The sequence below is a fragment of the Phoca vitulina genome, unplaced genomic scaffold (genome assembly GCF_004348235.1).
Source record: "Phoca vitulina isolate PV1807 unplaced genomic scaffold, GSC_HSeal_1.0 scaffold46, whole genome shotgun sequence".
Taxonomy (NCBI): domain Eukaryota; kingdom Metazoa; phylum Chordata; class Mammalia; order Carnivora; family Phocidae; genus Phoca; species Phoca vitulina.
Window position 1 is genome coordinate 9468293 of NW_022589749.1, and position 22078 is coordinate 9490370.

The 22078-nt window shown below is 47.8% G+C and overlaps 2 protein-coding genes across 2 annotated transcripts; one reads left to right on the plus strand and one right to left on the minus strand.

The window, feature by feature from the left end:
* Positions 1–9: 9 nt before the first annotated feature.
* On the plus strand, positions 10–3606 carry B3GNT4 (UDP-GlcNAc:betaGal beta-1,3-N-acetylglucosaminyltransferase 4). Its single transcript, XM_032431402.1, has 2 exons — positions 10–84; positions 2383–3606. The coding sequence occupies exon 2, from the start codon at positions 2391–2393 to the stop codon at positions 3462–3464; it is 1074 nt and encodes a 357-aa protein (XP_032287293.1). The 5' UTR covers positions 10–84; positions 2383–2390; the 3' UTR covers positions 3465–3606.
* A 267-nt stretch (positions 3607–3873) lies between these two features.
* Positions 3874–20479, minus strand: DIABLO (diablo IAP-binding mitochondrial protein). The gene is made up of 6 exons (XM_032431543.1): positions 20371–20479; positions 19415–19541; positions 15044–15175; positions 14185–14295; positions 13930–14026; positions 3874–4642 (listed from the first exon to the last, which is right to left on the minus strand). The coding sequence occupies exons 1-6, from the start codon at positions 20469–20471 to the stop codon at positions 4446–4448; spliced, it is 765 nt and encodes a 254-aa protein (XP_032287434.1). The 5' UTR covers positions 20472–20479; the 3' UTR covers positions 3874–4445.
* Positions 20480–22078: the final 1599 nt, after the last annotated feature.

Genomic DNA, 22078 nt, shown 5'->3' on the forward strand with positions numbered 1-22078 from the left:
GCGGGCGGTGCGAGGCTAGAGCCCCGGGTCGCGGCTCGGCTGCGCGAGCTCCTCGCCTGTCCCTGGCCGCGCGTCCCGGCTCAGGTAGGTCCGCAGGGGGCGGGTTGAGCGGGCCCGGGAGCGCCTGGGGCCCCCGCTGCGGGGTCAGGCGCGTCTCCCTGGGCCGGAGGGGCCCGCGCATCCGCGAGGACGCTGGGTCTGGCGGCGGGGTCGTCTCCCCCGGTGGGCCGTCGGGGCCAGGCGGCCTCCTGCTGCCCCTCGGCTTCTGCTCGCCCGCCGGGGCCCGAACGGCCGGAAGCGGGCCTCGTGGACGGGAGGGGTGTCCGCCGCGGGGCCCCTGCTCCTTGCTCCGACGACCCCGCCGGCCTTCGGCCCCCACAACAGCCAGTTAGAGGCTGTCGCGTGGAAGGAACTAGCCCTTGGCACTTTCCCTTATCGTAGCGTGTTGGGTCGCCGAGCCCCCAGGACCCGAGACGGCTGTTCCCCCCCCGCCCCCAGAAACAGTTGCAGACCCTTGGGACTCGGCAGCACACTTGCAGGGGGGTCGTGCCCTCGCTGAAGCCCACGCGGGGTTAAGAACCGGGCTCCTGGGGGCTCACCGTATGGAGACCTACACGGGGCAGGTACTGAATTCGGATTCACAGTCGTGTGAGCGGTGGGGAGCCTGGCTCCGCAGTCTTTCCGGGGGGTGGGGGGAACTGGCCTGGGTCAGAGGGGGGGGGGGCGGTGTGCGCAGCGGGAGCGCCGCGGGCCCAGGCTCCCCGCCCGCAGCTGGAAGCCCTCGCGCTTGCCCGCGCGGCGGCCCCGGCGCCCGTCCCAGCTGCGGCGTGCGCTTGACGAATGCAGCCGCTTCCTCGCTGGTCCATCACCTAAGCCGCCGCAGGAGGAACCTGGCAAGCAGTGTAATTGCTGTCGCCGCCTCCGCTGAGTCCTCCAGCGGGTCTGTCCCGAGCTTACAGTAAACCCAAGCTGTCGCGCGCCCCTCACCGGGGCCCTCTGTGTCGGCCTTCTCCCCCTGCCCCTCCTCCCCCTGCCCCTCCTCCTCCGGCCGCAGCACGCTCCTGGCCGCAGGGCCGTCGCACCTGCTCCGACTCCGGGAGCTCCGTGACGCTGCCTGGCACCCTCCCCCCCCACCCCCCCAGGTGTTTGCGGTTTGGCCCCTCCGTTCAGCCCCTGCTCAGATGTCCTTTATCAAGGAGCGCTTTCTGGACCCCCACAGGCTGGAATCCTCTTCCCCAGTCACTGCATTCCCTTACGCTGCTTCCATTTCTTCTCGGCACCGTCTCAAGTCGGGATTGGTTTTGTTTGGTCTCTCTCCTCCGCGGCCCTGCCGGTCGTGGCTGCCTCCGCATCCCCGGCGGCCCGAAGCGGTGTGGGACCGGGATGGGGCGACTGCGGGTGGACTGGGTGGAAGTGAAGGCCTGGTGGATAAGGACCACATGCAGCGGAGGTGAAGGGGAGGGGCTCGAGGCCTGGCTTTGCTGCCCTTGATCTTGGGCACGTCCTCTCCCGGCCTCCATTTCTGGGCCTTCTCTCGGTCCTGCTGGGGGGCTTGCTGAGAGAGAACCAGGGCCGCGTGCGGGGTAGGGGTGGGCCACGGCGGCTGCAGGGCAGGCAGCGGGCACAGGTCTCGGCTTTCCTGCTTGCCTTCCTGCTCTTCTGTGCAACGGGTTTGTTCTTAAAACCCCCCTTTAAGTGACTCCAAGAAACCTTCCAAGATGCGGGAAGAAACTTGAGGCAGACGTGAAGGACGGGTTCTGGGGTTGCCTTTCTCAGGAGGAGCAGACTCTCTAAGCGCAGTGCCCCGGGCTGTCCTGCGGGGAGACCTAACACAGGGCCTGCCACCAACACATTAGAGTGCACACTTTTTTGGGGGGGGGGTAATGGTTTGATTTTACACTCAAGGGCCCTCAATGTCAGGTTTTGTGCTTAGAATGAATTTCACTGGAAACAACTAGCTCTGCCATTTTCACGAGAAGATACTGGAGTTTCCTGGGAAATGCTGAAAGTGCTTGTGGTGCCTCAGGTTTTTGGTTTTTTTATTTTTTTAAGTTAATTTAAGTCATCTTGACACCCAGTGTGGGGCCCGAACTCACCACCCGGAGATCAAGAGCCCCATGCTCTTCTGACTGAACCAGCCAGGCGCCCCATGGTGCCTCGGGTTCAAGCCCTGCAAGTCCTTTGGGGGAGCCAGCTCACGAGAGCCTTCTGAGGACCGCAGAAGGCAAGGGCTGGCGCAGACGTGCTTGGCCTGTCCCCGGGGAGCGGGACTCTGGAAAGAGCCAGACGATGCGCTAAGAGTAAATGACAGGCCGGCCAGCAGGGACTCCGCGGCTGGGGGGCGGCCGGGCGGGGCCTGCTCATTCTGCTCTCTCCCTGCAGGCCCCGCCATGTCCCGCGGGCTGGGCTGCCTGGTCCCCTACAGCCTGGCTGTGTTGCTGCTCAGCGGCCTGCTCTTCCTGAAGAAGGAGGCCACGCCGGCGGGGGGCCCCGCGGCCCGCCAGCCCTTCTGGTCTCCCCCGGGGCCCCGCCGCAGCCAGTGTGCCCCCAACCGCACGGTGGCTAACGTCTCCCTGTCCTTGCCTGGCCGTCACCGCCTCTTCCTGACCTATCGCCACTGCCGCAACTTCTCCGTGTTGCTGGAGCCTTCGGGCTGTGCCGAGGACACCTTCCTGCTCCTGGCCATCAAGTCGCAGCCTGGCCACGTGGAGCGGCGCGCGGCTATCCGCAGCACGTGGGGCCGGGTGGGGGGCTGGGCCAGGGGCCGGCGGCTGAAGCTGGTGTTCCTCCTGGGGGTGGCGGGACCCGCGCCCCCCGCCCAGCTGCTGGCCTACGAGAGTCGCGAGTTTGATGACATCCTGCAGTGGGACTTTGCGGAGGACTTCTTCAACCTGACCCTCAAGGAGCTGCACTTGCAGCGCTGGGTGGCGGTTGCCTGTCCCCAGGCCCACTTCGTGCTAAAGGGAGATGATGATGTCTTCGTCCATGTCCCCAACGTGCTGGAGTTCCTGGAGGGCTGGGACCCAGCCCGGGACCTCCTGGTGGGAGACGTGATCCGCCAGGCCCTGCCCAACAGGAACACCAAGGTCAAATACTTCATCCCCCCGTCCATGTACGGGGCCCGCCACTACCCGCCCTATGCCGGGGGTGGGGGATATGTCATGTCCAGAGCCACCGTGCAGCGCCTCCAAGCAGCCGTGGAAGAGGCTGAACTCTTCCCCATCGATGATGTCTTTGTGGGCATGTGCCTGAGGAAGCTGGGGGTGAGCCCCATGCACCACGCGGGCTTTAAGACATTTGGAATACGGCGGCCCCTGGACCCCCTAGACCCCTGCCTGTACCGGGGGCTCCTCCTGGTGCACCGCCTCAGCCCCCCCGAGATGTGGACCATGTGGGCGCTGGTGACAGATGAGGGGCTCAAGTGTGCAGCAGCCCCCTTGCCTCGACTCCGAGGGGCGGGTTGAGTGAGTAGACCCAGTGTTGATTTTCCTGTCATGATGACAAATTGAGAACCTTGACACTTGACCCTGATGGTCTACAGGAAACGCTGACTTCATTTTTGTAACCCCCACCCCAACCTTGCTAACTCTGATTAAAAACACTGAAACTTGGCTTCACCGGTCCCAGCATGTGTTGAATGGGAGCCACATTTGGCTTAGTGAATGCTGCCAGAACTCGGGTGCTGGGCGGGGGGGGGGGGGGAATTCCTGGAGCCCCTTGGGGCTCTGCCAGTCTGGGAGGTGAAGGAAAGGGGCTGCACAGGGCCCCAGAATATACACACAAACATGTTCTTTCTGAAATGCAAAACAAAAAAAAATTATTCTCCTTCAGATACAATAGAGAAACTCGAAGGAAAGAAGGAAACAAGAAGCATGTGTTGGAACATGTCCTGTTGAGCACCAGGTAAACGCTCTGCTTTCAGTTCCTTAAGAATACTGGACTTTTAGCTCCTGGGCTTCAGCTGTCCTTACAGGCAATGGGACCAGATCACAGAAGGCATTAGAAACACTTAAAAAGAAATCTTATAAACAAGCTCCTCTTCCCCCCCCCCCCCCGCCCAAAAAATGCACATTCCTATGGGGGGAGCAAAGACTAAATCATATTTGAAAATATAAGACTGGAAATGGAAGTTAAACAGCTACTGAACTTGTCTGTGGGCATGACAAAAAAGGACCCCTCTCTGGCCAGGCTGCTGAGATGCCCTGGGTGAGAGGGAAAAAGATGGGTGCCCGGGAAGCTGTGCAGACTGGGGTCAAATGTTAAACAGGGTGCAGTGCCCCAGGGCTAAGAACCAGGTCCACAGCGGGGGGGGGGGGGGGGGGGGGGGAGGGGCCAGGCGCTCCCAGCTCACTCCGGCCTGATGGGCCAGGGCAGGACCTGCTGTGTCCTCTCCGTGCAGGGATTTCCCCAGGCGGGGCCGGCAGACGTGGGCAGCAGCCGGGCACTCAGTCCTCACGCAAGTAGGCCTCCTGCTCCGGCCCGGCCCTCTCGTCCCCTTCCTCCTGTGTTTTCTGACGGAGCTCCTCCGTCTGTGCTTCTGCCAGCTTGGTCTCTGCTTTCTGGGACAGCTGACGCACTTCCTGTACCTGCGACTTCACCAACTGAATATGATTCCTGGCAGTTATCGAGGCCTGATCTGCTCCTGCCAAAAGATGGGACAATGAGGCTGAAAGGTCACATGGGGCGGAACGCGCAGGGCCGGGGGGGGGGGGGGGTGTTGTCGAGGAAAGCCTGGGGCCCTGTGGCTGGCATCTGAGCCCCTCCGTCTTAGTCTGTCCCTGCCCTCTCTGCACAGCAGAGAACTTCCTACCTCCACACTGAGGTCGGCATTTTTCTCCAGCTATCGGCAGCTATCATTATTAAGAATTATAACTCCCACAATCCTCTTTATAGCTACACAGCCCTTCATATAGACACCTTATGAATTTACACAACTAACACATTTCTTTTTGACAAATTAATAGCTCAATGGAATTGTCAAAGCTCTCTTTCATCACCCAACCCAATCTTCAGAGATAACCTCTGCTGGAAGTTGAAAGGGCATCTTTCTCCTCTTTTGTACCTATGGAATGCATAGAGAAATACTTTACCTTTTGTGTCTTTATGTAAATTTATACTACTTATTGAACATATTTTACAATTTTTTTCTTTAAAAATGTTTTTGGGCTCTATCATTTTGTTTACCTGCTACTAGTATGTCCTCATATAGATACACATATTTATCAATTCATCTATAGAAGATCTGGGTGGTTCTTTCCAACCTTAATTCTTAATAAGAATCTTCAGTACAATGCTAAAAGTTAGTAGATCGTAAGCACCCCTCTTATTGCTGACCTTGATGGGAATGCCTCTCATAGTTCATTACTAAGTAGAATTACTTAACCTTTATCATGTTAGAAAAATTCTATTCATAACTGTACTTAGATTTACATCATAAATGGGCACTACATTTTACTGACGGCTTCGGGGCACATAGTGACATTACATGGCCATTATATTACGTAGCTTTCCTCCTCTACTGCAGATGATCTCAAGTAGGGAGTTATGTCGATAGTTTTTTTTTTCAGTATTGAAGTATCTTGTATTTTGAGGGTGAATGGCTATATTTGACTTACATCCATGTAAGTGATGCTGACCATAGTTTTGTTCCAGTGCTGGCCTAGTGCAGTTTGCGGTCAGGGCCCATGCTGACTTTATACAGTGACAACAGTCGGAAGGCTTGCCATCACGTTCTATGCACTGGTATGCTTTCTGTAACAGGAATTATGTTCCTTGAAGATTTGCTAAGACTCTCCACGAAACAGCTGGGCTTAGTGTCCATTTTGGGGGCACAAAATCTTTGAATGCTATTTCAACTTTTATGGTTATTGGTTTTATTTGGATTCTTTACTTTTGGGGACAATTTGGGATTTCCATAAAGACTGTAATATTTATATAATGAAAAGCCCTCCATATCTCTAATAGCCCTTTCTGATGTTATTTTTGCCCTCTAAAAAGTCATACTTGCCAAATTTTTAAGGAAACCGATTTTGCCTTTTTAATTATTTTTTAAAGATTTTTATTTATTTTAGAGAGCGTGAGCAAGCGCATGAGTGGGGGTAGGGGCAGAGGGAGAGAAGAGAATCCCAACCAGACTCCCCACTGAGCACAGAGCCCAACGTGGGGCTCCATCTCACAACCCTGAGATCATGGCCTGAGCAGAAATCAAGAGTCGGACGCTTAACTGACTGAGCCACCCAGGTGCCCCTATTTCTTTAAATCTTCTTACACCTTTTATTTCACATACATACATCGTTCATAATTTCTTTACCACTCATCTACCGATGGACACTGGGTTGCTTCCGTATCTTGGCTATTGTAAATAATGCTGCAGTAAACACAGGGGTGCATATATCTTTTTGAATTTGTGTTTTTGTTTTCGTTGGGTAAATACCCAGTAGTGGAATTACTGGATCATATAGTGTTTCTATTTTTAATTTTTTGAGGAACCTCCATACTGTTTTCCACGGTGGCTGCACCAATTTACATTCCTACTAATAGTGCACAAGGATTCCCTTTACTCCACATCTTGGCCAATACTTGTTACTTCTTGTCTTTTTGATAGGAGCCATTCTGACAGGTGTGAGGTGTGATCTCGTGATTTTGATTTGCATTTCCCTGGTGATTACTGATGTTGAGCATCTTTTCATGTGTCCATTGGCCATCCGTATGTCTTCTTTGGAAAAATGTCTATTCAGATCCTCTGCCTGTTTAACTGGATTGTTTTTTGGTGTTGTGTAAGTTCTATATGTATTTTGGATATTAACCCCTTATCAGATATATAATTTACAAGTATCTTCTCCCATTCGTTAGCTTGCTTTTTTGTTTTGCTGATAGTTTCTTTTGCTATGCTAAAGCTTTTTATTTTGGTGTAGTCCCAATTATTTTTACTTTTGTTTCCCTTGTCTGAGGAGACATATCCATACATATAGGTTGTTAAGGGTGAGATTATTGCCTATGCTTTCTTTTAGGAGTTTTATGGTTTCTGGTCTCACACTTAGGTCTTTAATCCGTTTATTTCTTGTGTATGGTGTAAGTAAGTGGTCCAGTTTCATTCTTTTGAACGTAGCTGTCCAGTTTTCCCAACACCATTTGTTGAAGAGACTGTCTTTTCCCCATCGTATAGTCTTGCCTCCTTTGTTGTAGATCAATTGACCACATAGGTGTGGGTTCATTTCTGGGCTCTCTATCCTACTCCATTTATGTCTCTTTTTGTGCCAGTACCACATCATTTTGATTACTATAGATTTGTAGTATATTTTGAAATCCGGGATTTTGATACCTCCAGCTTTGTTCTACTTTCTCAAGATTACTTTGGCTATTCAAAGTCTTTTATGGTTCCATACAAATTTTAGGATTATTCTAGTTCTGTGAAAAATACTATTGGTATTTTGATAGGGTTGCATTGAATCTGTAGCTTGTTTGGGAGACTATGGATATTTAAACAATATTAATTCTTCCAATGCATGAGAACATGATATGTCTTTATATCTCTGTTGTCTTCAATCTCTTTCATCAATGTCCTAGTTTTCATAGTATGTGTCTTTCACCTCCTTGGACAAATTTATTCCCAGGTATTTTATTGCTTTGGGTGCAATTGTAAATGGGTTGTTTTATTAAGATTTTATTTATTTATTTGAGTGTGCGTGTGTGCGCGCGCACACAAGCAGGGGTAGGGGCAGAGGGAAAAGGAGAGAGAAAATACCAAAGCAGACTGTGCCCAGCAAGGAGCCCAACACAGGGCTCGATTCCACAACCCCTAGACCATGACTCAAGCTGAAATCAAGAGTCGGATGCTCAACCAAGCCACCCACGTGCCCCTTGTTAATCTTTTTTTTTTGTAAACCATTGAGTATGTTAGCTGTGGGTTTTTCATATATGGCCTTTATTATGTTGGGGGATGTTCCCTCTAAACACACTCTGTTGAGAGTTTTTAACACAAATGGATGTTGTATTTTGTCAAATGCTTTTTTTTTGCATCTATTGATCCTATGGTTTTTATCCTTCCTCTTATTGTGAGGTATCAACACTGATTTGCAAATATTGAACCACCCTTTCATCCCTAGAATAAATCTCATTTGTTCTTGGTGAATGATCTTTTTTTGCTGTTGTTGTTAAAGATTTTATTTATTTATTTTGAGAGAATGAGGGAGAGAGAGCATGAGAGGGGGGAGGGTCAGAGGGAGAAGCAGACTCCCCGCTGAGCAGGGAGCCCGATGCAGGACTCGATCCCGAGACTCCAGAATCATGACCTGAGCCGAAGGCAGTCGCTTAACCAACTGAGCCACCCAGGCGCCCGGTGAATGATCTTTTTAATGTATTATTGATTTCAGTTTGCTAATATTTTTTAAAAAGGTTTTATATGACAGAGTGCGCTTGCGCGAGCACAAACACAAAAAGCAGCAGGCCGAGGGAGAGGGAGAAGCAGGCTCTCTGCTGAGCAGGAAGCTGGACTCGGGGCTTGATCCTAGGACCCTGGGATCGTGACCTGAGCTGAAGGCAGATGCTTAACCGACTGAGCCACCCAGGCGCCCCAGTTTGCTAATACCTTATTGAGGATTTTTGCATCTATGTTCATCAGAGATACTGGCTTCTGGTTTTCTTTTAAATATTTGAGACACAGTGAGCGTGTGTGCTGCTTGGGGGCGGAGGGGCAGAGGAAAAGGGAGAAAGAATCCCAAGCAGACTCCCTGCTGAGTGCCGAGCCTGACGCAGGGGCTTGATCTCGTGACCCTGACATCAGGACCAGAACTGAAACCAGGAATAGGAAGCTTAACTGCACCACCCAGGCACCCCTGGTTTTCTTCTTTTTGTAGTGTCTTTGGTTTTGGTGCCAGGGTAATGCTAGCCTTGTAGGATGAATTTGGGAATTTTCTTTTGTCTTCTATTTTTCAGAGTAGTTTGAGAATAGGTATCTTTTTAAATGTTTGGTGGAATTCAATTTGGTGAAGCCATCTGGCCCTGGACTCTTGTTTGTTGGTTTTTTTAATTCCATCTCATTACTAATAATTTTTCTGTTCAAATTTTCTATTTCTTCCTAATTCACTTTTGGAAGATTTTCTGTTTCTAGGAATTTATTATTTCTTCTAGATTGTCCAGTTTGTTGGCATATAATTTTTCATATTCTTTTAAACCTCTGTATCTCTGTGGTGTTGGTTACTTCTATTCCATTTCCAATTTTGAGTCTTTTTTTTTTTTTTTGAATGAGTCTGGCTAAGGTTTATCAATTTCGTCTATCTTTTGAAAGAACCAATTCTTGGCTTCATTTTCTTTTTTTTTTTTTTTTTTAAGATTTTTTGAAAAATCTCTACACCCAATCTGGGGCTTGAACTCACAACCCCAAGATCAAGAGTCACATGTTCCACCGACTGAGCCAGCCAGACGCCCCTGGCTTCACTGATCTTTTCTTTAAAACTTTCCTATTTCTCCTCCAATCTTTATCATTTTGTTCCTTCTACTAGCTTTGGGATTTGTTCTTTTTCTAGCTCCTTTAGGTGTAAGGTTAGGTTTTTTGAAGTTTTTGTTTCTTGAGGTAGGCCTGTATTATTGTAAACTCAGAACTGCTTTTGTTCAGTCCATTGTGTTTTCATTTTTCTCCATGTATTTTTTGATTTCCTCTTTGATTTCTTGGTTGACCCACTTGTTTAGTAGCATGTTGTTTAGCCTCCATGTGTTTATTTTTCCAGGTTTTTTTCTTGAAATTGATTTCTTGTCTCAATTCATTGTGGTAGGAAAAGATACTTGATAGGATTTCAATTTTAAACTTAGACTTGGTTTATGGCTTAACATATGATCTATCCTGAAGAATGTTCCATGTGCATTTGAAAAGAATGTGTATTCTGCTGTTTTGGGCTGGAATGTTCTGTGTGTGAATGTTAGGTTTATCTGGTCTAATGTGCTGTTCAAAGCCATTGTTTCCTTGTTTTCTGTCTGGATCATCCATCCTTTGATGTAAGTGGGGTGAAGTCCTTTACTATCATTGGATTACTGTCAACTTCTCCCTTTATGTCTGTTAATATTTGCTATATATAGGTGCTCCTATGTTGGGTGCATAGTTTACAATTGTTATGTCTTGGATTGATTCCTTTTTTTCCTTTTGGTTAGGGAGAGAATGCACACACGGGAAGGGAGGGGGAGAGGGAAAGAATTTTTTTTTTAAGATTTATTTTAGAGTGTGCTTGTGGGGGGTGGAGAGGCAGTGAGAATCTTAAGCAGACTCCGAGTAGAGTGTGCAGCCTGATGCTGGGTTCGATCTCATGACCCTGAGATCATGACCTGAGCTGAAACCAAGGGTCAGTCGGATGCTCAACTGACTGTGCCATCCAAGCACCCTGAGAAAATCTTAAGCAGACTCCATGCCTAGTGTGGAGCCTATATGGGGCTTGATCTCATGACCCGGAGATCATTAGCCAAAATCAAGAGGCAGATGCTCAACTGACTGAGCCACCCAGGTGCCCCACACAGTCTTAGTCTACTTGTCTGATAGAAGTATCACTACCCTGGTCCCCTCCCGCTCCCCCCCCCCCCCCACCAGCGCCGGTCTCACTTATATTTGCATGGTGTATTTTTTTTTCCCATCCCTTCACTTTCAGTCTATATGTGTCTTTAAGTCTGAAGTGAGTCTCCTGCAAGCAGCTTATAGATGGGTCTTGTTTTTCTTATCCATTCAGTCACCCTCTGTCTTTTGATTGGAACACTTAGTCCATTTACATTTAAAGAAATTACTGATAAGTATGTACTTACTGCCATTTTGCTAATTGTTTTCTGTTTCTATAGTTCTTCTCTGTTCCTTTCATCTTTTGTTCTTTTCCCCTCCAAGTTTGATGGCTTTAATGTTTATTTTTTGTGTATTATAGATTTTTGATCTGTGGTTACTACTGGGTTCATATATAACATGTGCATAGTAGTCTATATTAAGTTCGTTGCTTAAGTTTGAACACATTCTAAAAGCACTACATTTTTACTTCCCATGTTTTATGTATATGATGTCATTTTACATCTTTTTGTGTATCCCTCGACTAATTTTTGTAGATATAATAGATTTTTACTACTTTTGTGGTTTAACCACCATACTGGCTAAGTGAATGGTATTTTTACCAAATATATTTGCTTTTACTTGTGAATTTTTTTCCTTTCAGAATTTTAACATTTCCTGAGTGGTGATGAACTCCTTTAACTTTTGTTTGGGAAACTACCGCTCCTTATATTTTGAATGATAACCTTGCTGGGTATTCTTGGTTGTAGGTTTTTTCCTTTTAGCACTTTGAACGTATTATGCCACTTCCTTTTGGCCTACAAAGTTTGTGCTGAAAAACCAGCTATCAAATACCCCTTACGGGGAATCCCTTGCATGTAACTGTTTTGCTGTTTCTAAAATTCGGTTTATCATTACTTTTTGTAATATTGTGTCTTGGTGTGGATCTCCTTAGGTTCATCCTGTTAAGAGCTATCTGTGCTTCCTGGACCTGGATGTCTGTTTCCTTTCCCAGATTAGGAAAGTTTTCTGCCCCCTTCTAGCTCTTCTGGGATCCCTATAATGCAAATGTTATTATACTTGATATCACCGAGTATCCTTAACCTGTTTTCATTTTTTATGTTTGCCCTTCAGCTTGTTTTCCATCACCATCATGCTGTCTTCCAGGTTGCTGACCCATTCTTCTGCATCTTCTAATCTGCTGTTGATTCCTTCTAGTGTATTATTTTTTATTTCAGTTGAATTCTTCACCTCTGGTGGGGTTTTTTTGTTTTGTTTTGTTTTAGAGAAAGCAAGAGCAGGAGGGGGAGAGAATCTCAAGCAGACTCTGTGCTGAGTGTGGGGCTCTATCGCACGACCCTGATATTACCACCTGAGCTGAAACCAAGAGTGGGACGCTTAACCAACTGTGCCACGCAGGCACCCTTTTTTTTTTTTTTTTGTATTTTCTCTTTGTTGAAATTCTGAGTTCATCCACTTTTTTCTCAAGTCCAATATCTTTATGACCATTACTTTGAATATCTTTTCAACATTGTTCTGCCAGCTTTTTGGAGTAGCTTTCTTTTAATAATGGTTTGGTTTAGCTTTTTATAACTTTTTTTTTTTTTTAAGATTTTATTTGCCAGAGAAAGAGAGCACAAGCAGGGGGAGAAGAAGCAGGCTCTCCACTGAGCAGGAAGCCCGATGTGGGGCTTGATCCCAGGATGCTGGGATCAGATGCTTAACCAACTGAGCCACCAAGGCGCCCCTAGCTGTGATTAGTTTTTTTGAACATATTCATAGTTATTGTGATGACTCATGTTGGAACTTGTTCCTCTATTTCTTTTAAGACTTCCCTGTTGGGGCGCCTGGGTGGCTCAGTCGTTGGGCGTCTGCCTTCGGTTCAGGTCACGATCCCAAGGGTCCTGGGATCGACCCTGCATCTGGCTCCCTGCTCTGTGGGAAGCCTGCTTCTCCCTCTCCCACTCCCCCTGCTTGTGTTCCTGCTCTTGCTCTCTCTCTCTCTGAAATAAAATCTTAAATGAATTTAAGATAGGGAAGTTTTAAAAAAATTTTTTTTTATCAAGTTCTGTTTAGCAAGGTCTAATGTTGAGCTGATGTCTAGCTCTTCTCAAAACAACTATTGGCATGCTTTCACTTCTTCCCCAAATGGATTTAAAAATTTAAGTTTTACTGAATTTTGTTCAGTTTCTTCAGAAAGCATACGTGGTTGGTAAACCAAGTATTTTTATGTCTGAAATGATATTTGGCTGGATACAGAATTCTAGGTTATTGATTTGTCCCCTTGCATCTAGGGTTGTTGATCAGAAGCCACATCTGATTACACTTCCTTTGTAGGTAAATCTCCTTATAGTTTATTTTTCTTTCTATATTTCATATTGAGACCTTTTAATCAGTTTTGTAAAAATGTCTTTTTTCCCAGATAATGCTTACACTTTCCCTTTTCTCCAGCTCAATCTGGACTGCCTCAGCAAACCTTCCCGTTCACTGCACCTGGCAACCCTGCTCCCCCCTCTGCTGGGGCACTGCTCGAATGCTTTCACATTTCTAATGTTTCACTCTTCATTCCACTTGTGCTTCTAGGATCTCAGAGTCCTTTAGTTAACTAAGATTTTTTTTTTTTACTTTTAAAAATATATATTATATCCTTTTTAAGATTTGGTACTAGAGCCCCTAGTTTGTTACCTTAGAATCAGAAAACAAAAATTTCTATGAGCTACCCAGTTTGAGACCAATTCAGGTAAGAATAGAGTTTTCTTCAAAATATATTTAAATAGTTAAAAACCTTCAGCTCAAGCCCACTGGGTAGATTGAGAGGTTCAGAAAACATCCTGGTGAATGAATAACTGCATTTTCTATATTGGGATGCAAAGGTACAGAGGCTTTAGCATTGCGCTGAATCTTACTGTACCCAGCATCTCAGTGCATTTCTTAACCCTTCGATCCCCATTTTCTTCATTTGTAACGTGGGGATACTAATCCTCACAGTTCCTTAAATTAAAAATCCTACAAAATACTTACTGCAAAGCGTGAAACAGACCAGTACTCAATAAATGGTAGCTATTATTTGTCCTGGATTTGCCACTGACTAGGATTCCAGGTCTCAGTTTCTCCATCTACACAGTAAGGTTCATACAGATTGGTGGTCTTCAGTCTCCTCCAACTGTGCCACCGTATGACCAGTTATCCATAAATATGGGGGTATAAAAAGAAAATGCTTAAAAACGATTTAGATGCAATTATTCTAATTGGCAATAGCTGTGTCGTTTTCTAGACTATGGCCTCCCTAGCTAGTGGAAATGGGGACATTTTCTCACAAAGTTAGAGCCACACGGGCCTTAGACTAATCTAAATCCCTCATTTTACAGCCAGATGAAAACTCAGATGGCACCTAGGGAGTGACAACTTGAACCTACCAGTTTGGTATGCAGCTTCTGCCGCCATCTCTGAAAGACCAAGTGCAGTCAGCCACGTGGTTTCCAACTTCAAGTATTCTTGTTGTTTTGAAGTCATCTGTAAATTAATTAAACACAGCACTTGAGACAACATGAAGAGGTTAATAAGCACATTAACATGGGTTTATTCAAACCAGATTCGGAGAACAGTTACTGTCAGACACCACAACGAGGTAGGCGCACTAATACAGAAATGTCTATTAACATCTTGCTTACCTCAACTCTGGCTCCTATGATCACCTGCCACACTTCATCTTCCTCCTGTGAACTCATTTTCCCAAGTAAACTTGTATATCGTCGGTACAAAGAAATTAAGGTATAAACGGCCTACAAATATAGAATAAATGAGTAGAGTAAGTGAGGCATATTAGGATTATACCCCAAGAAAATAGAGTCCCGTTACAGCAAACCATTCAGTCTTTCCACCTCACCGAAACTACACGATTGTAGGAGGTAGAGGCATTATTCCAGGACATAAGTATCTCCACTTGTCAAATTCTGTGTTTATAAAAGCTTGTTAGCAATTCAGACATAGAGAATACAATGCAGGGGAAAACTCAGAAGGCGGAGGGAAAAAGCTGCTGAAAAATGAAGGTACAATAAACCTATAAATGATTTGGATTATCCAGATACCTCTCTACTACCTCATAAGTGGTTTTCCAACTGTCCCCACAGCGAAATCCCTGGTGCTGTGAGTGGTAGACTCTAGACCCCTTTACCCGTAACTGAACTCAATCAGCTTGGTTTTCTTGTCTTTTTTACTGGGCTGCTGTATTTAAAGATTTTTCTCTTAGAAAGGGTTCCTGGGGAAAGTCTAAAAATCACTGATTTAGGTCAAGGGCTCAGCCAACTTCTCCAAAGGTCCAGAGAGTAAATATTTTAGGCTTTATGGGCCCTAGAGTCTCTGTTACAACTATTTAACTCACAAAAGCAGTCTTAGACAACATATAGACAAATGAGCCTGGCTACGCTCCAGTAAAACTACAAAAACAGGCATCACAGTAGATTTGGTTTACAAGCCACAGCTTGCTAACCCCTGGTTTAGAAGATCAAGACCTAACAAGACGACACTTACCTTAGTATATTCAGTGATTGCTTCCATCAATGCATACGTGGTCTGCGAGAGAAAGGTGGAGGTGCTATCGGTAACCAAAGACACAGCCCTCCTCATTAATGCGTCATTACTAAGAGAAGGAGGCTCCCATTTCTGAAAGACATAAACATTTCACTCAACTTCTAAAGCTTGAAGCAGCTGAAGGAACAAGTGAAAAACACTTCTGACACTACAACTGCTTGTTTTCTTTTTAGGCGTTGTTTTGGCTATTAAAAACATATGGAAATAATTCCAGAGTATGCTTTCTATCTACTTTTATTTTTTATGCTATGTTCCAAATAGCCAAGCATTTCTTTATATGAAATGAAAGTCTAGTAATTACAACCAACAAATTCGATGAAATTATGATTCATTCATTACCACAGGCTAGATACTTGGGATATGAAGATATGTAAGATCTATTCTCTGTCCTCAAAGATTTCAGATGGGGAAGGGGAGGAGCTGGGTCTAACAGGGAACTTGAAAAATTAATGCAATCAAGTACCATGGTGGCAGAAGTCTGTATAAGTGTCTTTTTTTTAAAGATTTATTTGGAGAGAGAGAGCGCGCACCAGAGAAAGACAGACTCCCTGCTGAGCATGGAGCCCGATGCAGGGCTTGATCCCTAGACCCTGAGATCATGACCTGAGCCGAAGGCAGACACTAAACCGACTGAGCCACCCAGGCGCCCCAGAAGTCTGTACAAGCTACAAGTAGGGACATGCATGAGAAAACAATCACTTCTATGTTGAATGAAAATAGCTTAAAAAGGCTTCACAGAGTTGATGAGGGATAAGCTGAGTCTAAGAAGTAAATGGGTGGATGGGGGAGAGCAATTCTGAGCAGAATGAACAGTACAGTCTTGGGTAGGGGTTGGGGACACTTCACTCTGACTTCAGCTATTATGTTAAAAAAAAAAAAAAAATAAGCCAATGTAACTATCTCAAGAGTTAAGGAAATGTGGCCGCCTTAACTAAATTCAAGTATTCCCTGCTTTCTGAAAGTCTGCACTAAGTCTCTTTGCTCTTAAGGTACCTGACTGTACTAGTACCTTATTTCAATAACGAAAAGAAGTCCGGAGAGGATTTTTAAGTTTACAAAGAAAAAAAAAGCCGTTACTGTACTAAATGTCTTTTGTAAAAAGCAAAATGGCATAACATGAACTTTTGGAAAGATACTCTTCACTTTATGCTGAATTATGAAAGGTTTTATAGGAACGCTCTACTTTCAGGTCATCCCTGACTCTGCCTTTTCCTTCCTCAGCAGAGCATTTATTGTATCAGAACAAAGAAACCAATTCCTCTAATCATATGCAGTCTTGTTTTTGCTAGAGTATAAACCCATAGAATCACTTACTGAAAGTAGCAGTCAAGAAATCTTTGACACATGAACAAATCCAGAATTTTACTTACCATATTTATCTTCCATTCAAGTAAGTATTCATTACATACCTTGCACTGAAGGTACAGAAAGACTGAAAAGAATATTATTTCTGCTCATTGGAAGCTAATTTTGATATATTCTAACTTATGTCTTCATAATGCATTTTATTTTAATCTCAACGCAGGGCTTGATCTCACAACCCTGAGATCACAACCTGAGCCAAAACCAAGAGTCGGACACTTAACCGACTGATCCACCCATAATGCATTTTACAGTGCATTTTCACTTGTTCCTCATGACAGCCCAGGTATTATCACTTCTTTTTTACAGATGAGGAGATGGAAACCCAGAATAGTTACATTCTCTCCCCAAAAGTCACATATTTGACCTTAAACCACATCTTCGTCAACATTTGTACCCTTTCCATTATGCTCTGCTGACTCAGGAGAGTGTAATCATCAAATATCAAAATACAACACAAGTGGTCAGAAAGAGGGAGATCGTTGTTGGCCAGAAACTCTGAAAGGCTTTAAAAAGAGGTGGGACTTGGGCCTGAAGATAGCTAGGATGAGAACTGTCAGGCAGCCTGGGGATGAAGAAATAATGAGGAAAAGATACATCTGTTGCATGCAGGAGACATTCAGGGATCTGGCCTGGTTCCAACAGATAGCACAAGGGAGGTAAGAGAACAAGGAGACTGGAGTACGGGGAGAGTTGGCTGAGTTTTAGTTCTGCAACACACAACGGAGAGCCGCTGCAGGTTCTGAAGAACAGAAGTGGAACGGCCATTCCTACAGGATAATGACCTGAGGCTCCTGTCATGTGGCCCAGAACTGAGGTAACTGCGGCTTAAGAAAAGTGTATGAACTGAGAAAGGACAAACCCAAAAACTTCTTTTGAAGGAAAGAAGAAAGGCTATCCTAATTGTGGCAGAAAATGGCCTGGTGCTCAAGTAAGGTTTTAGGATTAACAATTCTATGAACAAGCAGAGATGAGGTTTGGTGTGAGGAACAAAAAGACGCAGGCTCATGAGAAAGCCTCAGAAGATGCTGAAAAGATTTGTGATTAAAAAAAAAAGATCAATTCCATTTAAGATTTATTTATTTAAGAGAGAGAGAACACGAGTGGGGAGGGGAGGAGCAGGAGAAGCAGGCTCCCCACTGAGCAGGTGGCCCAGGATCCCAGGACCCCGAGATTATGACCTGAGCTGAAGGCAGACACTTAACCAACTGAGCCACCCAGGTGCCCCTGGAATTGATCTTGTTGTGATAAACACACATATAAGTATCAGAAATATTCTGCCAAAATGGGGTTTGCTAATTTCCTATTGAGCTCTTTCTCAGAAAGCATATAACCAGTGATCTTTTTAATAAGGTACCACTTTCATATCACCTACGTGACAACTCCACCTAGATGTCTACTAGATATTTTAGACTGTCATTTCCAAAACTCAACTCTTGATTTCATCATCCCAAAACCTACTTCCCCTCCACTCCAATAAATGGTAACTCCATTCTTTCAGGCGCTTAGGCTTTTTCAAAAACCCTGAAATATACTCCACATTCAATCCATCAGCAACTCATGCTGACCACATTTGGTCCACTTCTCCCCACCTACACTGTTGCCCGCCTACTCCAAGCTTGGACTAGAGCAACAATCTCCCATTGGTCTTCCTAGTTCCACACAGCAACCTTTAAAACCTTATGTGAGATGGTAACAGCCTTGTGTTAAAATCCTCTGTGGCTTCCTTTTCAGAATAAAATTCAAAGCTTTACAATGGCTCAAAAGGACAAAACAGTCTGAGCCTCAGCTAATTTTCTGGTTTTGTCCATTATGCTCTCTTTCTCATTCCACTCCAGCCACATTAACCTTTTTGCTGTTCATCAAACATATCAGGTAGACACACCTGCTTCTAGGCCTTTGCACTCAAGAGTTCCTTCTGCCTGGCAAACTCTTCTCCAAGATATTACCACGGCTCATTCTTTCAGATCATACTGATCACAACTGAAACATCACCTTATCAGAGTAGCCCTCCTGGACCACACTCTCCTATCCAACTCCCTCCCAGTACCCCTATATTCTTACCCTATTTGCTTCCTGCATAGCACTCATCAGGTGGCATTTTATATTTATTTTCTCCCCTTTCTTTTACCTAGAATGTGGGTTTTTTGTTTTTGGTTTTGTTTTTTGTTTTTGAGAGAGAGAGAGAGATGGGGGGAGGGGCAGAGGGAGAGGGAGAATCTTAAGCAGGCTCCATGCCCAGGGTGGAGCCCCACGCCGGGCCAATGCAGCCCGATCTCACAACCCTAAGATCATGACCTGAGCCTAAATCAACGGTCAGACGCTTGGCGCACCTGGGTGGCCAAGTAGGTTGAGCTGCTGACTCTTGGTTTCAGCCCAGTTCATGATCTCCGGGTTGTGGGATCGAGCCTGGGGTAGGGCTCTGTGCTTAGTGCAGTCTTCTTGTCCCTCTCCCTCCGCTCCTCACCCCCCCACCCCACCCGTGCTCTTTAAAATAAATAAAATCTTTAAAAATAAAACAAATAAGAGTCAGACTCTTAACCGACTGAGCCACCCAGGCGCCCCCACCCCAGAATGCAAGTTTTATGAGAGCAGGAATTCTGTTTTGTTCTTACATTTCCAACATATGGCACATTAAAGTTGCTCAATAAATTTTTGTTGAATGAGAGACTATTCTGTTGATAGGCTGTAATATCATCTTATTCTCCTCCCTCTTTATACAATTTGACCACCTTGACATACTGTTCCTACCAAATGGGACAATTAAAAATGGGAATATTAATATATTTGCTCAGCTATGAAACGATGATGCTGGTAGAGGAGAAAGTAAACCAGCGCGCGGGTGGGGGAGCACTGGGTACCAGAAGGGCTGATGGCTCACCGCCCAGCTGAGACTCCAGGAGGGCACTGCACACTAAGAAACACCCACTGACACTGCAGTATTTTTACCTGTGCAATAGGAACTGCACACAGGGTCACGCCAAATCCAACGGCCACAGTTTTGTGCCATGGTCTTATCAAGTCTGAGAAGCAGCGCTTCTTCAAGTTCGCCACGACAGGAACACACTGCCTGTACCTAGAAACACAAGTCAAATTTAGGAAGGCGGTAACCGCCAATCTGTACGTGTCTTCAATTTGTTTGCAGGCGTTAGAAACTCACACTCGGCCAAGCAGGAGCCTACACGGAGATGCTGGGTCAGGGCTCGGGGGAGAGCGCGTCGGACTGCAAAGCCTCGGACTCGCTGCAAGGGCCACCTGCCACCCAACTCTCGGGAACCTCGGCCGCGCAGGGGTGCGGGCCCAGTGATGCCGAAGTTTAATCGGTAACAGGTGTGGAAGTTTAAAAGGCAGTCTCAAAGCTTTTTAAAAACCTTCGGCCAAAATAAACACTGCTGCACGCAGCATTTAGCTCCGGACCTGTGGCCGAGGTTTCCAGGTGTCCCCGATGGTCCCCACTAGGCCACACCTGGAACCCGCAGCCAGCAGGGCCGCGCGGGGCGGACCAGCTCCTCTCCTGCCCGCAGGGAAAACTTCCTCTCATAACCCGCCGCTCGCCCGGCCGCTCCCCCATCTCCTTCCAGTGACGGCGATGGGCCAACGGGAACTCGCGGGCAGGCCGAGGCGCCCCAGGAAGCCAGCCCGAGCTTGGGGAGGGAGGAGGACTGGCGTTCAGCCAGCGGAATAATGGAAAAGCCGTCAGTGAGAAATAAACCCCCGGTTTGGCCGCGGGAGGCGGGAGGCAGAGCCGGGACGTCCTCGGGCCTGAGAGGGGCGGGACGCCGCGGCCCGCTCGGCCGAGGAGCGAAACGAGCGCCAGCTACGCCGGCGCTGCCGTCCCGGCCACCGCGCTACTTGCGGCGCCAAACCCCTTGCGGTGCTGCCCTCGTATCCGACCGCAGCGGTACCTGAAGAGGGAGGCTACGCTCCGCGACAGCCAGCTCCTCAGGGCCGCCATCCTGCGCCGGCCGGACGCCAGACGCACACGCCGGAAGTGACGCCCCTTCATGAGCGGAGGACGGGGCGCGGCCTCTTCTCGAGCGGGCCTGGCCCCATGACCACACCCCAGCCCGAAGGAGCAGTCGGGATTGGACGCGAGGGAGGGAGGGGACGGGGCTTAGGATAACGGCAGTAACGGCTGCGGCGAACGCCCAACGGCCGGGGCTTCCGCGCGGACGGGGCGGGCCCTGGGCCTGAGGGCGAGGAGCGGGCGGAGCGGAGTCGGCCGTCGCGAGGGGAGCTTGGACTCCAACCCGGGCGTGGCCGTGCCTCGAGAGGCAGCCCTAGCCCGGGCGCGAGGCGCAGGGTTCTTCCGTCAGCGAGTGGAGCGCGTCCGGCGCGGGGGCGGAGCAGCGCGCCGTGGGGCTGGCGGCTGGGGGTGGGCACGAGGCGGGCGCGGCGGGGGGCGGGGCTGCGGGCGCTGTCACTTCAGCACCAGGAAGTAGGTGGTCCAGCCGGCCAGCAGCAGCGCCCCGATGAGCACGGTGTAGCTGAGGAGCACGAAGGCCAGCAGCTCTCGCAGCAGCTGCAGCACGTGGATGGTGGACGAGGCCGGCATCGTCGTGCGCGGGAGGCCCGAGGACCTGCGGGGCAGAGCACTGGGGAGTCCCTGAGCGCGCAAAGAGGACGGTCCCCCGGAAGCCCACCCCCCCAACACTGGCCACCAAGCCAGCGCTGCTGAGCCAGGAGTGCTGTAGGCAATGTGGACACAGGAAGCTAGGCTAGGTCCTGGCCCTCAAAAGAGTAAACACGCTGTCCTAAGGCTGAGGAAGCCCAAAGTACTGATTTTCTCCCTAACAACCAGCTGGACGCCCTCTTTGCATTTACACCATAGAAGTCTTTTAAACCAAAAGTTCCCCTCATTCTTTGGCTCCTAATCTGGATCTGGGTTCTGAGGAGAGAGAAGCCTGTCTCTTCCCAGCCTCAGCTGCTGCATTAGTCTTCCTCCCTGGCCCTCTCTCCTCCCATCCACCTCCTGCATTTTTAATGCTGTGAGTGCTGCTAATGGCCTGGTGGAGTAAGGCTTTCTTTTCCCATCACTCAAGCTGCAGCCCCAGCTGTCGGTGCTGCCTGGGAAGGGAAGAGGAGAGACCCATTCGGGTGGGAGAAGACAGCAGGCCCTCACTGAAGCCCCTCTGCAATTCCCTGGACCCCAAGGCTTGACAACATGCAGAGTTTGAAAATGTTTGCTTTATGGTCCAGCACGCTTGCCCTTGTGGGAAGCCAGTATTGCAGGAGTGCCAAGAGGTGGGCATCAATTTGATTCTGGGCTTCTCTCTTTCCCCACTGTGCTCCTGTGCACCTGCTCCAGTCCTGCTATCTTCCAACCACAGACGGAATCTCAAGGCAACAATCACAAACCAGCTCTTTCTCTCCATTGCTGTCCTGTCCAGCAACTTCCCTCAGGGCCAGCCACTAGCTTCCTTCTCTCCCCATTTCACTCACTCAGCTAAGTTTCCACGACTCCTCTGCTGCAGCAGCTCCCCGGTTCCTCTCCCGGTCTGGTGTCTGAAGGTAGGCTTGTGCGTACTCCAGCGATCTAGGCAGAGCTGTGGTATATTCAGGCAGCAGCTGCACTCACCAACTAGGTGTGGTCTAGAGACCAATCACAGTCTC